The sequence below is a fragment of the Pempheris klunzingeri genome, chromosome 14 (assembly GCF_042242105.1).
Source record: "Pempheris klunzingeri isolate RE-2024b chromosome 14, fPemKlu1.hap1, whole genome shotgun sequence".
Lineage (NCBI taxonomy): Eukaryota > Metazoa > Chordata > Actinopteri > Acropomatiformes > Pempheridae > Pempheris > Pempheris klunzingeri.
Window position 1 is genome coordinate 12,092,547 of NC_092025.1, and position 23,400 is coordinate 12,115,946.

General features: G+C 43.5%; 4 protein-coding genes across 6 annotated transcripts; all 4 read right to left on the reverse strand.

The window, feature by feature from the left end:
- Positions 1-231: 231 nt before the first annotated feature.
- On the reverse strand, positions 232-8,436 carry heatr6 (HEAT repeat containing 6). Of its 2 annotated transcripts, XR_011585437.1 has the most exons (21): positions 8,140-8,436; positions 7,711-7,818; positions 7,476-7,616; positions 7,274-7,389; positions 6,171-6,285; positions 5,990-6,091; positions 5,705-5,869; positions 5,343-5,593; positions 4,963-5,137; positions 4,675-4,881; positions 4,443-4,542; positions 3,969-4,357; positions 3,758-3,880; positions 3,526-3,612; positions 3,006-3,140; positions 2,804-2,926; positions 2,574-2,698; positions 2,328-2,424; positions 1,999-2,203; positions 811-1,509; positions 232-768 (listed from the first exon to the last, which is right to left on the reverse strand). XR_011585437.1 is itself a non-coding variant. In XM_070844230.1 (20 exons), exons 1-20 carry the CDS (start codon positions 8,434-8,436, stop codon positions 935-937), a joined length of 3,636 nt encoding a protein of 1,211 aa, XP_070700331.1. In that variant the 3' UTR covers positions 232-934. The 2 variants fall into 2 exon arrangements, 1 of the variants encoding a protein (XP_070700331.1); XM_070844230.1 differs by having other exon boundaries at positions 232-1,509.
- A 614-nt stretch (positions 8,437-9,050) lies between these two features.
- LOC139212787 (dynein light chain 2, cytoplasmic-like) lies at positions 9,051-11,195 on the reverse strand. The gene is made up of 3 exons (XM_070843319.1): positions 11,109-11,195; positions 10,227-10,377; positions 9,051-10,119 (listed from the first exon to the last, which is right to left on the reverse strand). Exons 2-3 carry the CDS (start codon positions 10,356-10,358, stop codon positions 9,982-9,984), a joined length of 270 nt encoding a protein of 89 aa, XP_070699420.1. The 5' UTR covers positions 10,359-10,377; positions 11,109-11,195; the 3' UTR covers positions 9,051-9,981.
- Positions 11,196-13,403: 2,208 nt separating this feature from the next.
- Positions 13,404-17,274, reverse strand: LOC139212785 (serine/arginine-rich splicing factor 1). Of its 2 annotated transcripts, XR_011585410.1 has the most exons (5): positions 16,820-17,274; positions 15,655-15,857; positions 15,401-15,573; positions 14,300-14,970; positions 13,404-13,964 (listed from the first exon to the last, which is right to left on the reverse strand). XR_011585410.1 is itself a non-coding variant. In XM_070843318.1 (4 exons), exons 1-4 carry the CDS (start codon positions 17,011-17,013, stop codon positions 14,770-14,772), a joined length of 771 nt encoding a protein of 256 aa, XP_070699419.1. In that variant the 5' UTR covers positions 17,014-17,274; the 3' UTR covers positions 13,404-14,769. The 2 variants fall into 2 exon arrangements, 1 of the variants encoding a protein (XP_070699419.1); XM_070843318.1 differs by having other exon boundaries at positions 13,404-14,970.
- A 550-nt stretch (positions 17,275-17,824) lies between these two features.
- On the reverse strand, positions 17,825-22,785 carry pigs (phosphatidylinositol glycan anchor biosynthesis, class S). The gene is made up of 12 exons (XM_070843596.1): positions 22,755-22,785; positions 21,666-21,805; positions 21,434-21,545; positions 21,262-21,351; positions 21,057-21,148; positions 20,453-20,693; positions 20,205-20,347; positions 19,996-20,110; positions 19,764-19,909; positions 19,502-19,602; positions 19,209-19,419; positions 17,825-18,410 (listed from the first exon to the last, which is right to left on the reverse strand). Exons 1-12 carry the CDS (start codon positions 22,771-22,773, stop codon positions 18,132-18,134), a joined length of 1,689 nt encoding a protein of 562 aa, XP_070699697.1. The 5' UTR covers positions 22,774-22,785; the 3' UTR covers positions 17,825-18,131.
- Between the last annotated feature and the right edge of the window lie 615 nt (positions 22,786-23,400).

Genomic DNA, 23,400 nt, shown 5'->3' on the forward strand with positions numbered 1-23,400 from the left:
GAACCATGACTCTAATACATTTCTATTCATATGAGACGACCCATAAAAGAACTGCATCTTATTTTGTGAATTCTGTGATACAGGAAGAGGACCTGGTTAGATATGAGTACAATTTGTTACCGTTTTAAATTTAAGGTCAATTACAGGAAAAACATGACAGGACAAAAGATTTCTCAGACATCAACACCTACTGAATGTAAACTCCTGTGTTGAGTAACTCTGAAACTGGACTGTGACAAAATCGCTGTGTTTATTGTTTTGAACATCAAATGTGCAGCACAGATGTCCAGTCCGAGCCGTCATAACCACTGTGTTCACACAGACGACGTAGTGTATCTCATATTCTGAATTATGGCTGGGTAATAGTATTAGAACCAATATGACCGTATTAGGAATATTTTTCAAATATTATCGCCTTGATATGGGAGAGGTATGCAAAAAAGACAATAAAACAAAAAAACTCTCCACACATGTAAAACAATAAATACATTTTCTAACCTTAATTAACCTGCACTTTGTTATACAGTAGCACAATATGTTCATGTGCACACAATGTGATTTCACTCAAAGTTTATAATAAATCATCACACAGTCCTAATGTTAAGATTTGTCCAGTGATTTGTTCCTGTGATTTCACTACACGTCAGATGTTAATCTATAAACAAGTGCAAGAGCGATTAGTTAAATAAGAGGATACAAAAAGGCACTTTGAACTAGTCTTGAAATGTACATAAGGAAGAAAAAAGATCCAGACAGTCTTGTGGTTTCCTGTGACGTCCTCAGATCACGTTATGACGCAGCTGGTTGCACAATCTTTGCCTTCAGTCACCAGCTGGTTTGTGGTTGGACGTTTTCTCTGATCTTTTCCAACCACACAGTTCAGTCTCAATGACCCCAGATAGTTTTCTGACACCCAGTGCTACAGCCGGACTCTTCACTGCTCTTCGCAGGTCTTTAGCAAATCCTCCACGAAATGAACCACCACCTCTTTACCTCTCTCTTCCTCTCCCTGTCCCTCCCCTTCAGCCTTCAACCCCTTCACTCTGATCAGTGTCTCCTGCAGACCTCCGATTCTCTGCTGAGGGGTGAAGCCGTCCCCCCCTGCATCTTTCTCTCCCTGTGGCCCTTCTCCACCTCCGTCCTCCGCTCTGAGATATTTGACCAAATGCTCTTTGATGCCCAACGCCTCCTCCCCGGCCAGCGATGCCCCAAGGGCGGGCATGTCTTGGGATCGGCTGACGCTGAGCAGGTGCAGGAGAGCTTGCGAGAGCGTGTGCCGCAGGCTGGCGCTGTAGCGGTACTCTAAGAAGTCGTTTGTGTCTTCGCTGTTCTCCAGTGCTGTGGCCAGGGAATGCCACACACAGCTGAACCGCAGCGTGTCCCCGTAGCAGCCGCGGTGGGTGGGAACTGCCAGGGCAGCGGCTGACTTGATCCGCACCTTGAAGTTCTTACAGGAAGTGACAACATGGCAGAGGGCGGAGAACGCGTCATGAGACCACGGGGCGGAGTCTGACAGAAGGAAAAGACACACAAACTGTTGAGTTTGACGTGAGCAACATAAAAGCTAAAACTCAGATCACAAAAGGTCCACTGCAATTGTGTTGTTTTCAAATGATTCCCTTTCTTTAACAGCCGAAACAGCATTAGTCCTTTGGTAAAGAAATAGTTCAATATTTTTTTTTAAATACACTTTGTTCCAGTCCCCTGGCTATAGCGTTATATTTTAATAACAGATATGAGAGTGCTGCTCATCTTCTTCTCTAACATTTAGCAAGAAAGCAAATAATCATATTCTTCCAAAATATGGAACTATTCCTTTAAATACTGCTTGGAAACACCCACACAGAGCCAGGTCGATGAACAGTGTCAACCAATTCATACCAATAGCTTACACTAAACAAAAACACTAAATAATAAAGATGAATGTTAGCCAGTCTTACATATTTACAATAAGGGTGTCTGTGACGTTTCCTAGGGACCATTTGAATAAACACTTACCGAGTGGGAGGGCGGGGTTTCTGAAAGCGTTTCCCAACGCGTAGCAGGCGTTCCATCTGACCTTCATAATGGCCTCTGATTGGACAGTTTTAACCAGAGCACGGACGGCGTCTTCCAGCGGGCGTTGGAACGCAGACCGGGTCAGCTGGCTCTGACGCAGGAAATGAAGCAGATTCCCAAGCGCCCGCACTGCGTTAGACTTCACCTGGAGGGGGTTGAAGGGAAGTGCAGAGAGGTGAGAGCCACTTAGAGAGAAGGCAACAAAATCACATGGCAGAACAAAACGCAGCAAGAGGCAACAAATACGAACATCTGTGCTTTGCTCTCACCCTGTCTTTGTCGGCCGATGCTCGGGTGGCTGCCTGCAACATCTTGAGCAGCAGCATGTCTGATAACTCTTCTTGGAAGTCCACACCCACACTCTCCCTGATAAAGAGACGGACAGATTACAAAAATAAAATCTCTACTAACAGACTATACGAAGTGAATACTATATTATGGTGGTTTAATCCAAATTTGTTTTGAAAACTAAACAAAAATACTAAATAATAAAGTTGAATGTTAGCCAGTCTTACATATTTACAATAAGGGTGTCTGTGAGGTTTCCTAGGGACCAGGCAGCCTTGGCACGGACATTTGGAGATCGATCATCCAGGGCAGAGAGGATGGTGTTTGCTGTATCTGCCACAAACATCACGTCCTGAAAAGAGAGAAAAAAGTCACAGGCTGTTTAAAAGATATTTGTCTGTCAGAAACGCATTGAAAGGTGCTCAGCACTCTCATAGTCGCTGGTCCATGTCCCGACCTCTCTCAGACAGGGGAACAGTATGTAGACTCCCAAAGCCCTGACGGCTGCAGTCTTCACCAGATAGTTGTCACTGTAGGTCAGCCCCAGCAGCACGGTGATGCACATCAGCTGGGTCTTGTCCTTAAAAACAACATTCCACGTTACAGGCGCAGCTCCATGAAGATCGGCATTAGCAGAGAAGAGTCAAAGGGGAACTCACGGGCAGCTGTGCGAAGGCCTGCGGCAGGATGGAGGAGAGCGTGTCGCAAGCGCTCGTCTGCAGTGTGGGATGTTGCTCGTTCTGCAGCGCTCCGTTCAGCGGACCACTTAAGACCTCTGACCAAAACAGCACCACCTATAACATGTCCGCATGTGTATACAATGAAAGCACGTTAATATATCACAGCTTGTTGAACCTGAAACTTCAAAATCACACAGTTAAAAGATTGAAATTAACCAAAAATTAAAAAAAAAAAAGAACAAAACCGACCAATGATGGCATCAAATAAAAGTACAGGTGTATATAGTTTTGTGCAGATATAAACTTTGCTTAGCCCAAGTCCTTAGTCTGCCTCATTAATGCCTTTGGATATTAGGTATATCATCCAAATGAGAGGGGAAAATGGAAGAAATAATCTAAGCCAATAAAAAGGAAACAAACAGCAATAGGAAGTAAGACAATGTTTTAGCAGATTAAAACAGGTCTTTCCTGATACAGTGTAAAGAAAGTTTGTACTTACTTGACTCATGGGGACCCTCGAGCTCTCTGGCACATTGTTCTCTGCTCTGTACTGCTGGATTATTCCTGTTCCTAACTCCTCTAGTAACTAAATAAAAGACAATGACACAGCGCACAGATTTTGATTAAGAGCAATGCTTTTGTCACTTCTACACATTTGTTAATTTGTTAACTTAACATTTGGTGCAGTGAAGTCACCTACAGATGGAGTAAGAGAGACTAGAAGGGGTTACCTTTGCTCCGTGCAGCTGTATGGAGGGGTCCGTCTCCCCAAGGCAGCGAGCACTCACCTGCCCAATCTCACACAGACATGCTTGGGCGAGAGAAAAGTAGCCACGCACCAGGTGGGACATAACCTGAAACATACATTAAAAAAACAAAAACACATTCAGATTTGAAAAAAAAGTCTGTTTGGGTCTTTCTGTCTCACCCATCATCCCTCACCTGTAGAGCTTCTAGTCGGACAGGCGAGGGCTCCAAAACAACACCTCCTGTTCCCGCTCCCTCGCTGTCTGATTGGTCCTCTCTGGGCTGAGTCACCAGCGACACACACAGCTGCAGCAGCCACGGCGGGGCGCTGTCCTCCTCCCCCGGTGTGCGAGGAGGGCGGGGGGAGTGTGTGCTTGAGCCCCGCTGGGAGGGTTTGACCGGTGTGCGAGAGGGCGAGGACACTCCGTCTCTTTGCCTCCAGCTGAGAGCAGAGTCCTGCGGCGTGAACGAGCCAGCGCCGCTGCCCTCCGGCTGTTGGAGGAGGAGCTGCACCTCGGGGAGGGGAGCCTGAGTCGTCACCAGAGCCCCGTAAAGTGTCAGGACTGACACGCGGACATTCACGTCTAAAGACAGAGAGCAGTTTGTGTTCAAATGAGTTCTCTTAGATCCTTGTGTGCAGTTATTTGAGTGTATGGGCAAACTATAGACCTCTGTGGCGCACATAGGGACGCATCTGCTTCCAGAGGGGGCTGAGCAGACCAGGTCTGAGACGGTGGTAGGGAGCGTTCGCCACCAGGTAGGCCAGACACTGACAGACAGGAAAGGTGGAGATAAGCTGTCAGAATTTTTTGCCAATCCATCTATTAGTCTAACGCAGCAGCAATAAACCAGGGGAGAAAACTCTCATCACAAAACCAACACGAGGCGCATGTTAACGTACCTTTATGACCTGTGTGAGCGTCTGAGGAGAGGTCTCAGCCAGCAGAGCCAGACTGAGAGCGCGGTGCAGCTCTCTGACAGCAGTGGCAAGCGAGAAGGAGAAAGGGGTGTAAGATGTACGAGGAGAAGCTGTGTCCTCAGCCACAGCCAGGAACTGACGGGAGCCATCCAACATGGCCGACAACACCTGAAGCGCACAAGTACGCACCTGGAGGGCGAGACAGGACATAGATGCTAGGGCCACAAATGCAGAGAAGAACTCAAAAATGAGTCTGAGGGTGTGCTGTACCTTTGGCGAGGGGTCTTTCAGTATGATTGTGAGGAGAGTGAGAGGCGGCGGGCCCCCAATAGGAGACTCAGGGATGAAGGAGGACCAGTACCCGTACAGCGTCCTCTTCTCTACACCTTTCACCACCGCCAGCAGACAGTGCAGTGCTCCCTGACGTACACGACCGTGGTAAAGTCTGAAAGGGAAAAATACCACAAGATATACGGCTCAGAAAAAGATTTCTCGCTCATTGATACAGGAAGTGTTGGAGTATAACAAACTGTGTCTTCTCCTGCTGCTAATCAGCATTAGGAGAACAAATCTTAAATAACATGCAGGCTTGTACCAAAAAAAGGGAGATAGTGGTGAGGTTGATGGATGAGGAGAGAGGATTTCTGTACCTTAATTTGCTCTGTGCATTGCCCTCTGGGTCGGAAAACTCGGAGTCAGAACTGGCTCTTTTCCAGGAGGGGTAGAGAGACGGGGTTAGGGAAGCTTTGGACAAGGACTCTCCGTCACCTCTGCCTCCCTCTCTCCCCCCTCCTTTCTGAAGTGCAGGCACTGCCTCTCTATCATCATCCTCTCCATCATCCCCTCTGCTCTCCTCTGTGCTCGTCTTCTTCCCCTTTCCTCTGGATTTCCTCTTTTTATTCTGAGGAGAAACATTCAAACATTTCAACCAAAAGGTGTGCTTCATTGCTGATTTTTAAAGCTGCCCTTACTACTCTTATATGAAAAAAAACAAAATGAAGGCTTGTCTTACCCCTGAGGTTTTGCCTGGAATGGCAGTGTCCTTTGGTGATTCAGAGGGTTTTGGTGCTTCAGCGGGTTTCGGTGCTGAAAGACCCTCGTACTGAGGAAGAGGCGCTGGGTAAAGCACAGCCGGCCACTCAACACTCACACCTGGAGTTCCCTGAAACATGAGCCTCTGCAGAAAACACGTAGAGCTATCAAAATTATTACTACAAAACAAACTGTAGTGTTTGTGCAGGAAATGGGACAATAAAATAACAATAGAAAAATCTGCAATAGTGTTTAAGTGTGGCACCTTAAGTGAGGCCAGAACAGAGCCAAGCTCCTCTGCTCCGCCGAATTTCCACTTCCCACCTGAGAGACAACACTGAAGTCCCTTCAGCGCCGCCTGGATCACCTGCACGGAAGACACAACTATGAACTATGGGGTTTTTTTGCCTTTCAAGTTTTCATTTCAACACACTGACTATCCATACCATGCAGTAGAAGAGCTCGTCAGTGTTGGGAGGTTTGGGCGACTGTAGTGTTTTCAGGAAGACGCTGAAGCAGACATTTCTGTATTTGTCATCCAGAGGTGGCTGACCAGGGATCCTAGAGAGAGACAATCCAGCCAACCACAGACAACCACAACGATTGATTGTTTTGCCACTTGTAGACAGCGGAAACCTACTGTGAACACAACACTGACATATCATAGTTAACCTGCCTGCTGTTTGGTGCTGAGCAGGTCATTTACATCTGATTTTTAGAGCTATTTTGTTGCTGCCCGGTGCATCCTAATAAAACACTATGAGAGCAGTGAGAGTGAGCCAGAATAATAAAGTTGCTGCTGGACAGCTAAACAATGAGCAGACAGCTTAGCAAAGCAGAGGATTCTGTGTAGGTTCATCACTACGAGCAGCCCTTAACACTTATTTAAAACACTGTTGTAGCATTGTAGTGGAAAAACATTACCGATGCCATTTTGTGACCTAGAACACAAATAAACATCTTTAATGAATAAATTCTGAATATAATTTTTTAAGCTGGGCCAAGCAGAAACCACTAATGTTGAGGTCGGGACTGTAGTGCTTTAAAGGACAGTGTGAAAATGTAAGTATTTGGGTATCTTGAACACACACAGCGGGTCGTGGTTTATGTTGCAGCAGCAGATTGCAGATTTCTATCTGGAGGTTTTGACATCTTTTGCCATGACTCTGTGGCCTCACTAGAGTCACTGTAACTGTGAGTTGTGAATCCAAGCTGAATAATAGCTGCCGACCTCTGCAAAGCTACAACCTTAATAGAGTCTCATTTCAAGCCTAGTGGTGTCTGAAGTTAAGGTTTTGACAGAGAATATAACAAAGCTGCAAATGGCTTCCTGACATGCAAAGTAAATACAATTTACAATACAATGAGTTAATTTCACTTCTTGTGATTTACGTCAGAGATTAGGGATGGCAGTCCCAAAATCCAAGTTAAAAACACCCCTTCAATAATCAGATCAGACACCACGTCCATGTTTTTGTATCATCTACAAACTGGGCCCACAGTACACAACATGACTACTGATTACATTTAGAAGCACTCTAATGCCTACCTGAGGCAGACGTTGGCCATACAGGTAAGAGCAACACGGCGTAACTCTATATTTGGCTGAGAAGGAGAGCTATACAACAGGAGGACTCCATCTTCACCCAGCAGGTCGCTGAGGTGCTATGAAGAAGAAAAAGCTCAATGTAAACACACAACAGTCCTCACAGATAACAATACACTTCCACAAAGCTCAGACAAATACCTACCTGGTGGCACTGAGGTCCGTTCCCATACACTATTGTAGAGAGTGCCAGGAGGACATCCGAGTGTGTCCACGTGCTGCACACTTTCAACGCATTGGCAGTATAGTTCACCAATACATCCAGAGTCTGCTCGTCCATTATGACCTTACGAAACAGTGAGAACGCACAGTGAGAAAAAGTCCAGCAGATTTCAGGTGATTATTTCACACACAGCCGTAGTCAGTGCACGAGCTGTTACCTTCAGCTGATTGAGTAGATGATGTACCAGCTGGCAGAGTTTGATGACTAGATGCTCTTGACTCAGCGGCACAAGACTGCTGATGTGTTTCAGCAGGCTGCACACATCCTGAAGTGGAAAATACGAGGCTCAGCACAACCAATAACAACTTTAACAGCAACAACAGGAAACAAAAGACAGAGTTAAGCTGTGTTAGCTGGAGTGTTACTGCTGGGTGTTATGGAAGATGGTTTCCAAGTGGTTGCTATGGTGTTCTCTACAGTTGCTAGGGTAGTAGGTGGCTGTTAAGTGGTTGCTAGGGGATTACAATGAATTCGCTTTAAGATAATTAAAAACTACAACCTGAGTTCAGTCTGGTTTAGTTTAGTTTTTTAGCTTTCACAAGCCCACAGTCTTCTGGCACTGGGCTACTGGCAGTGTTTGCTTTACCTCCGGTCTGATGTTGATGCTGGGGTCGAAGGTTTTGTTGTAGTTTTCGGACAGGAGCTGGTCGAACAGCAGGTTGAGCTCCTCCCTGAGCTGGCCACAGTCTGCCCGCAGGGCGCGGAGCTTCGCGGCGCAGCGGGAGAACTGTTTCTCGGCGTCCGACGGAGGGCCGAACGGCCAGCCGTCCGACCGCAGCGGGGTGAACGGAGCGGCCTCCGCGGACAGAGCCACCGGGCGGAAAACAGGGACATCAGTGCGGCTCATAGAGGCAGTGGTTGACAGCCCGGTCTGAGCCGCCATATTTTTGGACCCAGGAAGTATTTCACTTGTTCGACGGTTCTTGAGCTTTATTTGAGGCTTGACATCTAAATGTGAGGCTCATTGCTGCCCCCTACAGTCTAAAGCGGAAACATCCAGACTCCATTTATTACCCAGTCCTCCTCAGACACAGATATATAAATGATCATAAATTACACTTAAAACAGATGTATCACAATGTATAGGTAAATCATTTGAGGAAAAAAAAACCTACATTAAATTTTTTATCAAGTTTTTGATTTTTAAAAAAAGTAGGAAGGTTTATATTGAGTATCAAAAGATTGAATAATTTTCAACTGCCCCTTTTACATATTATTGTAATATTCAATTATTTTGTTTATGTCATCTTGTGTTCTGTGTATTTGTTTAAAGGCATATTTGGATGGATATTGTAAACTAGCTGTGGCACTGATGCATGCTATATACTTAGAGTCTGATATAATAGATTGTGGATGCATTAATGTGTAAGTAGTATTTTAATGTTGCAGCCGGTGTTCCCAGACCGATTGCCTTAAAACATCCCCTAATGCTGATCAATACAGCAATTTTTAGAAACTACAATTAACTTAAAAAAAAACATCTGTCAGTGTTGAATATTCAAGTCTCCAAGCTTTTATTATTCTGTGGACACAAGCAGACGACATCTTTCCAACTTCCCACGTCTGTCTGCCTGGTAGAGCAATAACTCCTCTGCATCTGGAGCCTGTAAGAAACCATTGTGTAGAAAAACTGACTAGTTTGTAGCCTCACAGAACTAAAGTGTGGATCGGCGTTCACAATATCATGACCAGAGTACACAGGACACAACTACCCAGACCAACGCTTCTGATTATAGTAGATATATATGTAAAGCAAATTGAATGCACACGTACACACTGAAGACATTTGGAACCAATTTACTCTCAAACTTTTGTGCTCAACATGTTGGAAAGATCACAACACCAAACTGATTACACTCCAGACACATACGCAACAGAAACCTTGTAAATATTCAGAACTGAAGTGGAAACAGGAATGTTCAAACATGTACAAAACCTTAAATCTCTCAGCGGGCCATTTTTTTTTCCTTTATTAAGTGTAAGCAACAGTCTTGGTCTTTTCATTCAATCTCAGTCCACACAGAAAATTAAAGGCATTTCAACAAAAACTCTGTTGCTCATTTTAATTCAATGAAAAATAAGTTATTATACAACATATTCGTATGAAACAATGTACAAGGTCTGCGCATCAGCGCACAGCGAAAAATAATATCCGGAAATTATGCATCTGTCAGACGTGCAGACGCTGACTGGCAGCTGGCATGAGGAGCAGTTTTACATTGTTTACATTGGCATTTTCTATGAAGGGCACATCACCAGTCCAGGCATGATTAACGCGCCACCTACCGATGGGGCAAACGATAACGGACTGAAGAAAACAGGAAACCAGGAGGAAAGCATGTCTGCAGAGGTGGCAGCAAATGTACAGCGTGGCACTAAAGCATTAAGGGCTGAATTAAAAGTAGTTTAAGGAGGGCGTGTTTGGATTTCAGCCTGACTTGAACAGTAGGATGGCCACTTGACCCAGGTAGAAGTAGATGAAATGCTTCGTCTCGTGTGTCACGTAGCTGCCAAAGTTCCTCCCAACGATGCAGTGCCACGTGGGGTTGTACTTCTTGTCAAACTCCTGCAGGGGAGACAATTATTAACATCTCAGATTAAAAAAATAAAAAACATTAACAAGTTTATATTGATGCAAAATGTCTGTACTCATTTCATGTTGATCCAATGTACCTTTTTGACATAGGCGGCGATATCCTTCTCAATGTTGTACTTTTCCATTGCCTGCATGGCACAGTCCACTGCATCCTGCTGCATCTCATCGGACATGTCAGCATTCTTGATCACTGCCTTTTTGTCAGACATGTTGTCGGCTTTTGTTTGACTGCATGGGAGGTAAAAGAAAGTAACACTCAGAGACATTTCCCACATATTTTTACGCCCATCGCCCGCTCGAGCAAAAACTCAGTCGACCCATTCCCACGACTACAACACAGCTTATAAAAACCAGCTGTGGTTATGAGAGACTTATTTAAATTTTAAAATTGACGCTTTACATCATTTTCCAGTGAGCTAAATGAGGCTGACACCTTCATCCAAACCACTGCACTGGACAGGAGGCCTCCTGATGCAGGTTTACTCCTGATCATACTGACTGCACTTACACAGACAACTCAGTGACGTGCCTCTGTGAGATGGACACAAACACCACAGTGAGCAAGTGAAAGAAAAGTGACCCATAATTCAGCACCAACACTGAAAAAGATGCACTTGCAACTGTGAAGCTGCCAACTTTGGTTTGCTGCTGCTCCTGAAGTGACACCTCAGCATCTCTGCACACGTTCAATAACAGGCTGCTCTTGTAATTCAGCTCAAGTTGTCTGGTTTGCCAGCAACAATGCAGGAGAAAGTGAGGAAAACACTCCTGCAGCTTCTCAGGACAAACACATGAGGCTCAGGCGAGATTAGCATGACAGCAGCAGCAGCAGCAGCAGCAGTAACGTAGCCCGCTGTCACCTGCGGACGGTGCGCAGGTTTATCACACACACATCTACACACACCTACACACACACACGGACAGTTATGCCCTCTGTCACTCATGCAGTCCACTCTTACCGTCTCTCTGCGGAGTTTTAGTGTTTCGCAGCGTGCGTTACGGTCGTCCAGCAGCACAGTTTTCGTTCATTTATGGCAGGAAAGCGTGCGCCGAAGCCCCGCCCCCCGCATCACCTCCGCTCTCTGATTGGCTGGCGGGAAGCCTCCACCCTGACCACGGCGTTTTTCACTTGCGGACATGTGCCTGCATCTTATTTCTACCCAGAATGCACCGTTTTCACCCCACCCCCCCGCCCCTTCATTCCTTCGGAGGGAGAGATCGATCCAGGTGATCGTGGCGATCGGTGGTATTGATCTGCATAACTCAAGAGAGGCTGACACGCAGTAAGACCCAGATGAGACCCGAACAGGGGAGGCAGGGCGCGGGATCAATGAGCACTGTGATTTTATATCAGAGGAGCCCCGAGAGAAACACGACTGCATTTAAATAAAATAAAATAAGATAAAGTAAAATAAAAAATTGTGACTTTTAAGCCCAAACTTTTCACTTTCCTATTGCAGCATGTCGGACTTCAGCCAGGGGAGAAAAAATCTATGACAGCTGCATGTTAAAAATTCCCAGATTCATTATCAGTCAGATTCAAATCACTTGGTTTAAGGTATCTAATGGGGTGTAACTACACTGATTTTCTGTATCAGCAGGTTTTCTTCTCCTGAATATTGTGTTACGTTCACATCTGTTCACCACATAAGGATATAATTGAGAAAAATGGTGATACTGCTGTTACTGTGGAGGCCCATTTCTGCCACTGTGATGAGAAAAAAGAGAAACTTTATCAAAAAATAATGACTTAGTATCTCCGAATAATGACTTAATATGTCAAATATGGACTTTCTATCCTGTTTTTGTTCAAAAGTGTGGTCTTTAAATCTGAGAGCATGACTCAGTGATTTCAGTGAGTTCATATTTTGTGATGTTTTCCTGTTGCACTTGCACTCAAATATCCCCAGCTTGCACACATATTTGGTCTGCTTGTGCTCAAATTTTATGTTTGCGCTCAGATTTATTGTGCTCAGGCTTCAGCCCTTCTTCCCACACTCAGACTGCTGCTGTGCCCTCTTCAAATGTCTGCTCTGGGATTCCTCATCTGCTCAGATTTTCTGTGCAATGACCCAGTCAAAGCTCCCCAACCACTGGGAGGCAGGTGTACTGTTGACCAATGAAATGATCCTGGTTCAACTTTCTTGTTTCATTTGGTTAACAAATTAAAGCCAAGGGTTTTTAAGGAGGGAATTTTGTATATTTGTTTTTATCACTGCATCAACCAGAAAGTACTGTTAGCAGCCTCAAAAAAACTATATTTACTATGTTTTTCACAATAAAATGTGATATAAATCAGGCCATGATAACTATATTAACAAACCATCAGAATATGGAGAAGAAAAAAATTGTACTGTTTGGTGTGTGTTGAAGTGGAGATATCTGGCTCAGTGTCAGAAAAAGCTTTGACTTCAAGAAAACAGCCTTTAAAAGCATGAATTTAGGAGAAATCTACAGACACGAATAGATAAAGTGTAATGAAATAAACACCTAAATATGTATTTTGGACATTTTCTTTCCACTAATCTGAAATTAAACATGTTATTGAAGCAAAATAGCCTCAAAATTGACTAGTACATGAAAAACCATATTTTTGCCCGTAGCATCTCGAGTTGGTGGGATAAAATCAACACACATAAATGTACAAACAAGCACATCGGGAAAAAGCTTTAAAACTATGACAAGATTTCCCCCTTTTTGGAGTCAACAGTTTGATAATATAAACTAGCAAAAAGCACAGTTATCCTCTGTCCAGTTCTGTGATTTGAACACACTCAGAGAAATTCAGATTTTCTTAGTCCCACCGAAGCCTCAATATGTTTCTGGTTGACTTAATTTTAACAAAGAAAATTCTGTAATATGCTGCAGTGATTTAAATAAATACCAAAATAAAACTGAACTGGACTAACAGGTTTTCAACAAATACAGTCCTACATCATGTGTGCATTTTAAAGCTGTGTCACCTCTTTGCGTGTATTTTACTGGTCTAAATTTCCTTTTGATTTTTATGGTGGGCAAATTCACAAAAGATGGTTTTTCCTTAACCCCCGAAAAATATTAATGATAGACCTGCTCTAGTAGGACCTCCAAATAAAAGTATGAACTTTATAATAAGCAGAATATGTGACCTTTAAACAATGACAGCAAACTGAAACAACTAGTATCATATACGGGCTACTGCGTGTGTGCAGGTTTTGTATGCTTATGTACCCAAACCACTGTGGTGTTTGAAAAGAAAAACACAAACATTTGACTTATGTTATTGAAAGTTTTATTAAAAGAGAATAATGCTTTAAGATGGTGAATACTATACTCAAGAAAAATCTCAGGAAAAGACTGACCTAAGAGAAGGATACAAACCAGATTGAGGTCACATTCCCATGTCGCCTCCCAGCCCTCCCTCCTCCCTCGTCAATGGTTGCCCACTATTTACCACTCTCCTTACGCGTGTGGATCCATCCTGCACCTCCCAGCCCTCCTCCTGGTTTTGAGCCGTGCTTTGCTCTTCTTTTTTTTTTTTTTTTTTATAAATTTCTTTTTAAAAAAAAAAACTGAAAAACAAATCGCTTGTTGCAGGTGCCAGAAATTGCGTCTCTGAGGTCCAACAGAAAATAGAAAAATAAACTTAATTTGGATTATTTGAAAGCCAATTAAGTTTAAATATTTCACTACAACGTTTCCGGTCTGATGGGGTTATGTGGACAGGGCCGGGGGTCCTGCTCCATGTATCCATCCTGAAGCCTAATCCTAATCCTGATCTGATCCTGAATCCTGATCCAGCTCCGGAATGGGGGGACAATGAGCCCAGTCCAAACCTTCAATACCAGCAAAACCAAAGAGAAGGAGGCAAGTTAGAAACACACCTTCGGAAAATACTGAATAAATGTCAGTAAATGCATCTATGAGGGAGTCTACTTTGAGAAAAATAAGGGACACCATCTATAGTCAATCCCAAAAAAGATTTACTTAGATACTAAAAGATGAGAAAAAGCAAAAAACACAAGCTTTGGGTCTTCAAACTCAAACAGGCTTACAGAGTTTGTTACAACTGAAAACATTCAACAGCGGCACTCTATTTGTCAAGTGTGTGTAAATAACTGAACAGCCTTATAATGCAGATTTCACAGTTGACAAGGCACAGCCATCATACCATTGGTGCCATATATGACTCCTCCTCCTCCTCCTCCTCCTCCTCCTCCTGTTTATCTTAATATGAACTGTTTCCTCTCTTCCCATCCTATCCTGTTCCTCTGAACTCTACAGAAAGACACAAGAAGGTCAAAGGACAACAGTATACTCTTATAAGAAGTAAATCTTTCCAAATGCAACAAAACATAAAGCATACGAGGACAATCAGTAGAAGTGTATGTGTGTGTGTGGGGGGGGTGTGTTAGTAGAAAAATAAAGTTGATGAGAGGGGAGAAAAAAAAGAATGAGAGTGAAACAGGGCAAAAATGAAAAACTAAAAACAAAAACTGCAACAAAAAGAGGGGGAATAGAGAGCAGACGAGACAGTGTAAACATGTGAGATGATCCGTGGCGAGTATGCAGGATTTGTTAAGTGATGTGAAGATTTCCTCTCCGGCTCTGAGGCACACCGATGCTTTCATGACGATGAATCTAGGTGCGAGAGCGGGAGCGGGAGCGAGAGCGCCGGGGAGAGTAACGCGGAGACCCTCTGCTGCGGCGTGGTGAGTAGCTGCGCGACCCGCTCTTGCTTCGGCTGCGGCTCCGGCTGCGGCTTCGGCTTCGGGAGCGAGAGCGACCATAGCTGGGGCTGCGAGGGCCGTCCATCTTCACGCGGATGTACGCCGTCTCTCCCTAAACACACACATGCACACACATAACTAAGCATCCGTTACTTCATGAGACTCCGCAGAGAGGAGGAGGAAATACCTGCAGGCACAATAAATGTTTCAGGGAACAAATCAGTGCTAAGAACTGCATTTGTTGCTATGTTTGTCTTTAAATCATGTTTGAACATTAGAAAACCCTCAGTGTATATTTAGCCAAAAATATTCTGTTAAATAAGCCAATGACTGATGCTTATCCTTAACACGCTACCATCATTGAGATCATTACCCAATGACTGATAGGTACAGCAACAATTAAAACACTGGCTTTTACTTACTAGTCAGTCACTTCCACCCTCACTCCTGCTTTCTTCACTTGAGAAAACCTTTCAATTCCAAAATGTAGTCCCAGAGCCATTCCTTATAAAGTTAGCCTGAGGCTGTGACCTTTTACGTACCTCATGAGAGCGAAACTTGGTGTTATCCAATTTACGGACAGCGTAGCTCATGTCTTCTTTGCGTACAAACTCCACTACCCCGGTGCCATCACGGTACACATCAGCATAACATACATCACCTGCCTCTCGCATGTGATCCTTCAAGTCCTGCCAGCTTCCACTGGGAGGTAGGCCTGAGAGGAAAAGCCAGTGTAAGATTCATTCATGCATCTATACACTTAGGTAATGAAATGAGGGAGGAATACGTCACTCACCTGACACAACAACCCTGTACTCAGAGCGTCGGGAAGGGGGACCGTACCGACCCCTCGGGGGTCCCATTGATGCACCTCCTCCACCACCACCGCCACCGCCACCTCCACCGCCACCTCCTCTTCCACTTCTAGGAAACTCAACACGCAGGCGGTAGCCATCGTAGTCATAACCATCTCGCCCATATACAGCATCCTCAGAATCCCTGTGAAATCCAACAATACCAATCATCAAACACACACTCAGCTTTTCTAGTTAAAGATCCCAGATTTAAAAAAAAAAAAATCAATTTTGGTGAATTAGTCAATGCCCCAATGATCTGGGGTGGTTGGGAAAACATGAAGTTGGGAAAACATGAAAATGGTAATTTAAGTGACTCTTTAATCAGAAGCTCTTCAGAATCCATCATATAAATGTATTTTAAAATGTTTTTAAATTCGCTTATTAAACTTGCTAATTTTCCTGAAATCAACGGCTCCGTTCCTTTGCTTTTTGTGTGTTTAAACAGTTTCTTGGGGGAGTTTTCCTCCCAAAGGCACAAGGTTAGAGGATGTTATAGCCCTCTGAGGCAAACTGATTTTGGGCAGGCCTTTATAAAATGGTAAAATTGGACTTGCCTCCCCCATATGAGATGCCTTTTTCACCCCACGGTTTCGTTCAGATTTACTTATCCATTTAATATTTTAAATTGATATAATCGGGTACTACTTTCCAATCCAAAACACGTGTTTTAGCCTGTTGTGTGGGGATCATCCTATTTAGGGCCTTGGTCCACTAAGAGCCTTCAAGAATGACTAATCGACTATCTGAATCATGATCAACCATTGTAGCTCTGAGTGCTCCACCTGTGGTTTACCTGCAGATTGGTTTGTCTGGTTGCAGTAAACACAATATACAGATATCAGATTATTGGAAACATCCCACTAAGATAGATCTAACGCAGCCTACAACAGACCTCTCAGTACAATGCAACACTATTCACACTACTACCGCCAAAATGATAAAGGAAATCAATCAAAACAACTTGTTAAACAACTGAGCATTATAACCATAATGAATGTCGTGCAGATTGAGTTTAAGTGCCTGTTTATAACAGTGTGTTTGTCTTTTGTTAACAGCTTTGGGTGTAACTTGGGGGTCGAGACGTGGCGGAGGAGCGCGGCTCACCTCGGGTCCTCGAACTGCACAAAGGCGAACGGCGGTCCTCCTCTTCGGTTCTTCAAATCAATATCGCGAATGGCTCCATATTTGTAGAAAAGGTCTTCGACGTCCTTTGAGCGGATGTCAGGAGGGAGATTTCCCACGTATATCCGACAGTCGTTACTTCCCGCCGGACCACGAACGACACCGTCGCCAGACATGTTAGCTCGAAACTAGCTAACGTGAACAGTTACGGAAGTTAGCACGCTAGCTAGCAGCTATCCTCCACCTGCCGAACAAGCGATACAAAAACAAACTCAGGTAGCTCACTGGATATAAGGTGTTATCGCAGGGTGTTATTTAGCTAAAGCTGATATCTCTCAGAGTGGATTCAACGACAAGCAAGTCAGCAGCAGCTGTAAGTTGCAAACTGCGACTCAAATCCCTCCACGATCAACGCGCTGTTCTTCTTCTGTGGTGTGACTTAAGGCTGCACACACCGCCCCCTACTGGACCGAGTCACATCCTACACTATCAGCAGCACCACGTGTTTGTATGATGGGCTGAAAAGTTCATCTTCAGCCTTGAAATAGCTGCTGATTAGACAGTCTCCCCTCAAGGTTAATTTAGGGGCTGTTCTGGAGCTTTCCGTCATATTGAATAATCTTCTATTCCATCTGTTAATTTAAACATTTTGTGCTATAATCAAACCTTCCCAAATAGCTACCAAATGGAGCTTGAGTGATATGTTATTATGTATGTATATTACATTGACATCATCTTTTTTGGTTAATTTCCTATTTAACATAAATACAAGTGTGAAGATGCATTACAATAATTTCCCTCTGGATAAATAAAGTAATATCTTCAGGAGACCCACATGTAATTTAAATACAAATGCATCCCATCACATCAAAAGACAACATAGCTAGTGTTCTAGTTTGTCTCGCAAGACAAAATTAATTAAAAATCAATGTAATAATTATATACAATCAGGTATTTTTTTTCCTTGCAAACCCAAGCGCAAAAACATGAGCTACAACTTAAGTCTTTATTTGTTATAATAACTTAGAATAGAAAGCAGAATTCAATTATAAAACTTGTACACATTTACAACAGTTCAAGCTTTCCAGTATGTAGTGTCAGACAACCACATCAGTCACTCATTGCAGTCTTACAATAAACACAATTCTTTACATTAAAAATAAAAATCATACATACATCTCAATGCTGCAAATGAATCTTTCTCTATACTTGTACCTAAATGTCAAGGTCATGGACAAAACAGTTTGTTCATTCAGTGTTTTTTTCTTCATTTCATTTCCTCTTCAAGTGTCTCTCAGTCCTTCTTGGCTTGCTTATCCCTGCGCTTCTGTCTGGCCTCAGACACCATTTTGAGCAGCGACAGCAGAATAGGCACACACATGGGCAGAAAGAGCGGTATGTAGATAGCAAACTTCTGGTCATCAGGAAAGTAGAGGAGGTGCAGGAGTGATGGATCAAAGAAGGCTCTCTCTGATGCCAAGATGGCCTCTTTACTGTATTGGAGAGCAAAGCCGAGGTTCCCGGCCTCCAGCTCAGCCACAGCCAGCTGCAGCGACGTGACGGCACTGGACACCTGAATGACAGCAACAACAATCACAGGTTGGATACAACTGATGCAGGAAAGACAGTCATATGATGAACAACTTCCTTTGGAGTTTAACTAAATACCAATTTAGGCACTGTAATTATTGCACTGATCACAGCTTTTCATTAATTCAGCCAGATGCTGTGTTCATGTTAGATAATTTCTTGTTTAGATAGGGAGTCATTTTATTGGTTTTCCTTCACCAACATCATTAACCTCTGCAATTAACATGGAAGCTACAGTAGCACGTTCTATTGGCAGTTCAGTAAATATTTTTCACTCTGACCAAAGAAATATATTGGGGGTTTAAGGTGCTAACCATGTCCCTATAATATTCTTTTAAAAAGACATAAAGAGCCCCAAAAATACTTGAATACTGAATTGTTATTACTGTAAGTCAATTTAAATTTGTAGTAGTATAGTATTCTAGTAAAATAGTATTTTAGTGATCAGATGCCCCTGAAGAAGTCCTACGGTGCCAGATATGTACATCCACCTTAGAAGAAAACCAAAAGATGTGGACAGGGGTCACAATCTTTTGTAAGTGTGCATTTATGCATATTGGTTTCTGGACTGCCATTTTGAAGCCTGGACTTTTTTTGAGTGTCACCATCTTTGTTTCACAATCAGAACCAATGTTCAGTCCTTGAATACCCCTGCGTCTGACTGTTGAGGATTAATAAGAATGCAGATTTAAGGCACTTCCGCATTCGTGTCCACTTCTTCTACACAGTCCCAGTTCAACACAGAAACCTAGTGATGAGCGCAGGTATGTGTGCATCTCACCTGTTGGGCAATGTTGTCATTGATAACAATATTGCCTATCTGGTCCAGCAGCTGTGCCAGTGAGGTGATGGTGGTGGTTGCTGTTGCAACATTTTCCACAGTCCGACTCCACATGAGACGGTCCAGCTCCCAATCAGCCAGTCCTGTACTGCCGCACGGTGCCACAAGGAAGCCAGGGGGAGGGGCAGACGACTGCACACCCAGCAACAGCCTGGTACAGGAGGAGGGTACAGGGAGCTTACTTGTGTTTACAAGAAAAAGCAATACTTGTTGCTCTGTAGGCTTCTACTTACCGAAGCTGTGCAAGGAAGACTCCCATGACCTTGGCCATGTTGATGTTGATGTCAACAGGGAACACAGCCTCTGGGCCATAGAAATCATTAACATTATAGACCTATAAAAACACGGATATAGTCAGTTTTTGTTGAAACAGCAAAATCACTGCATAGCTAACAATTTATTATAAATGTACAACATATTCACTTGTAATAAGCTATAACCATTTATATTATTTAGACTACTGTCACCCAGTGGTGTCCTTTTCTGTTATCTTACCATAATCCCACCCCACCGTGGAGAGTGAAATGCATTAGAAGGCACTTCCCGTTTCTTTCGGTCATGAATGTAAAGGGGTGAGTGGTGGGCATCCGGGACGTACAGGAGAAAATTCAACACGGGGTTGGAAGATGCAGCATTTGAGCCTGGAAATCAAATGCAAAAAAATCATTATCATCATCAAACATCACAAACTACCCCTGGTTTCTATTCATTTTGTGTTTCCTTTTACCCAGTCTAGCCTCCACAGGGTTAATGACATGAGCGAGGCTGTCAGAGTTTAGTGTGTAGGCGCTGCGGCTGCTGTCAAAACGCGGGTTGACACCGAGCATGGCGTAGTACAAGGTCTATGGGGAGAATATGTTCATTAACATACAGTAACTGAGCCTCTTGACATGGTGACGCGGGTGCTGTACATCCACACACTTGCTCGCACAGTACCTGAGAGTCAATGCTAAAGTTGGCCAAAGGGGCCAGTTTTGTAAGCAAAGGTTGGATGTAAGTCTGCACGGCACCCTCGATGTCCCAGTGTAGGCGATGTGACTTTGGGTCTGGGTTCAACAGACTGAATGTTATTTCATAACCTGCAGAGAACAGAAGAAACGTGTTAACAGGGTTGAAGTATATATACTGACTGGAAGAGAAATTATGTTGCCACACTTCATGCCTGCGCTGAAACAAAGACCAACCTGGGCTGGATTTAAAGGCTCTCATACTGTCAGCGATGCTCTCTTTGTTGCCAGGGCTGAGGCGGACTCTGTCGCTCAGGGCTGCAGTGATGTCAGTGTGGCTAAAAGACATCACCTGCAGCACCTGCTTGATCCGAGGCTCCAAGTGAGACAGCAATTGCTCTAGTGTCCTGCCCACCCTCATCTGGGCACCAATACGCAGCAGGGCTGTGCGCCGCTGACCGATGTACACATCCACATCCTGACAGCCATGAAAGCATACGTCGGTATTTTATTGCCTTTGACTTATCTTGAGTGACTGAAATGACTCGTAGTTCTGTTTAAAAACTTTGCAGTAGGTACTGCATTTGTGCTGATAGTAATATTTAGATAAATTATCTTAATTAATGTTCTTTTCAGTGGAAATGCTACTTGACTCCACAGAGAACAAACTTGGCTCAAAACAAAGCTAATTTCACAATTCATCAACGCATAAAACTAACACTGACTTTAATTAACCCTTTTAACATATGAACACATACACACTAAAGATAGGGAAAGGGTTCATAGTAGCCAAACAAGACTCTTTCAAATTGAATATGAAAAAGAAAAAACAATTGAGAACCTGAGGCAGCAGTGACGATGACTCTGGGATCACATACACAACCAAAGAGCCACACGGACTCTCACTGAGCGTGTGCAGAGAAAGATCTGCCTCTGAAAGAAGACCAAGAGACAGAGGGAAATTACTACCAGTGGTCTCAGTGAGAGAACATACCGTAGCATCTGAAGAGCTGAAAGCTGGATTTAACAGTCAGACAACATCTCACCTGCAGCAGTCAGTTGGTTCAGGGCGTCCTCCTCCATGATTGTAGCTGTGCGGTACTTTGTTTCATACTTGTACCTCAAAGCTGTGTCCTCTGGAAACAAGAGAATTTGAATGTTACCTCGTAGTCTTCATGTTTTGTAACCATAACATGAAAGGTAGCATTAATAAGTCACCATCTACTGTGTGTTCTTCCTCCTGCGTCTGCATCAGGGGGACCTTCTTCTGCTGTTCTGGTGTCACGGTTCCACGTGCAAACACAACCTCCACATCAGCACTCAACTGCAGCTGCAAGGAACAGAAATAAAGAGAGGCATTTTTGCAGGGTATGCGTAAGTGTTAGAAATATAAGATGAAAATAGACTACAGGATGGGGACATGTAAGTTTAGCAAGAAACACAAACAAACCTGCAGGTTGGCCAACTCTTTTATCTGATTGACAGGTAACCAGGCACGATACGTTTCTGTTGTTCGCCACCACAGAGGGACTCCCACGAGGATGACCACCACTGCTATGGACAGAGCAGCGAGCTGGCCACGTCGACGCTCTGACAGACATAAAGAGACAGTAAGACAGAAAAGCCTCAGGACATCATATACATAGACACGCACATATATATGTGTGGAGTGAATATTAATGTCATAAATCATTTTGATTTATGAGATTTTGTCATGACGTTTATACTGTGGCTGCTGTTCCCGTATTTTCTCTGGTGTTAGGTCATCAAGGGCAATTTTGCAAATCAATGCACAGGACTGTGTTAAGGGAATAATGGATTTTTATACATTTTTGCGTCAATGTGACACATATCTTGATTTGACACTATGTACACCAAGAACAGACATTCCTGTCTAACAAGACACAATGACAGTCTGCCTATTAAGTTATTAATTTCAGAGAAGTACCTGTATATATTGATATCACAATGAAGAATTGTTTTCCCCTATGTGCCCTCCACGACACCCCACTGGACACTATTGACTAAATGAAGCTTTTACACAAATCTGCTCACTCCATAAAAGGCTGAGCTGGATGCTAAATGACTGAGCTAGCTACTTCTGATGTTATTAAAGTAGCATGCAAACATCTATAGGCTTATGTTGTCAACATACAGTAAATGGCTGCAAGACCTCGTTTAGTTTTAATGCTAGAAAAATAGAATATATAGGTAAATAAGATCGCTATATTTAAGCAGTGTTGTAGTTAATGGTGGAGTAAAATAACAAATGGGTAAAAGAAAGGTGGCGACAATCAGCAGTGTCGTCAGTAATAAGCCAGTGAGAGCATCACTGGAGCAGCTGATGGTGCTGCTAGCTGCTAGCTGCTAGCTTCAAGGGCTCTTAACCTGGAGACGACAGCGGCTCTGTGCGAACCTCACTACAGCTGTTTTACACATCAAACATGTTCTAACAAGCGGCTGTAGAATGATGTAAACACAAAATATCATTTATGGTGAGGAAACAATTCAGACAGGATTCAGTTATGGGTCCACTCACCCACTTCCGTAGTAGCCATTTCTGTCAATAGAGTAGACCGGAACATCCGGGAACTTCAGTTTACGACATGTCCCCGCCCCTCCCTGGGGTAGAAAGAAGCTCTCATGGGGTTTCTACATTAAAACTCCTGAGACAATTCAAAGTTTCACTGTCTTTATTTAGTACATGAATGGAAACTGACTATGAATGCTGAGGGCTTCTGACAAGCTAAAAAAAAAAGGGGAATACAAACAACATTTGATCAGGGAAACACACAATAACATCAACTATTTTCTCTGCACTAAATTATTGTAGTTTGTACACACTATTGTGTGTTTGTTAATGTTTTACACGTACAATAAGTGATGCTTTTTGAAACATTAATCTAGAATTCACACTCCATCTATCGTGTTCATTGATTTACAGTCTGGACGAAGACAAGAGATAAGTCTTCAGCTAAACTTTGCATTTCAGCTAAACTTTGCATTTAGAGCTGTAATCCAAAAATATCCCATTAACTTTTCTTCTTAGGGAGACCTCTTTATCTGGCACCAAGCACTTTTTATTGTGAGCACTGACAGGTGTGAGATCAGTGCTGCATCACACAGACATTACACAAACAACCCGACAATAAGAGGTCTTCTTGATACAGGCTAACACATTAGCA

Excerpts from the sequence above, each read along its gene's own strand:
- LOC139212787 (XM_070843319.1), bottom strand. The coding sequence starts at position 10,358 with ATGTCTGACAAAAAGGCAGTGATCAAGAATGCTGACATGTCCGATGAG. Across the intron at positions 10,120-10,226 it reads TCGCCGCCTATGTCAAAAAG|GAGTTTGACAAGAAGTACAA; the intron begins GTACATTGGATC and ends TCTCCCCTGCAG.
- heatr6 (XM_070844230.1), bottom strand. The coding sequence starts at position 8,436 with ATGGCGGCTCAGACCGGGCTGTCAACCACTGCCTCTATGAGCCGCACT. Across the intron at positions 6,286-7,273 it reads ATGGCCAACGTCTGCCTCAG|GATCCCTGGTCAGCCACCTC; the intron begins GTAGGCATTAGA and ends GTCTCTCTCTAG. Across the intron at positions 4,882-4,962 it reads TGAAAGACCCCTCGCCAAAG|GTGCGTACTTGTGCGCTTCA; the intron begins GTACAGCACACC and ends CTCGCCCTCCAG.
- LOC139212785 (XM_070843318.1), bottom strand. The coding sequence starts at position 17,013 with ATGTCTGGCGACGGTGTCGTTCGTGGTCCGGCGGGAAGTAACGACTGT. Across the intron at positions 15,858-16,819 it reads GTGCAGTTCGAGGACCCGAG|GGATTCTGAGGATGCTGTAT; the intron begins GTGAGCCGCGCT and ends TGGATTTCACAG. Across the intron at positions 15,574-15,654 it reads GTACAGGGTTGTTGTGTCAG|GCCTACCTCCCAGTGGAAGC; the intron begins GTGAGTGACGTA and ends TTTTCCTCTCAG.
- pigs (XM_070843596.1), bottom strand. Across the intron at positions 19,420-19,501 it reads GTCTTCCTTGCACAGCTTCG|GCTGTTGCTGGGTGTGCAGT; the intron begins GTAAGTAGAAGC and ends CTCCTGTACCAG. Across the intron at positions 18,411-19,208 it reads ATGACAACATTGCCCAACAG|GTGTCCAGTGCCGTCACGTC; the intron begins GTGAGATGCACA and ends GCTGTCATTCAG.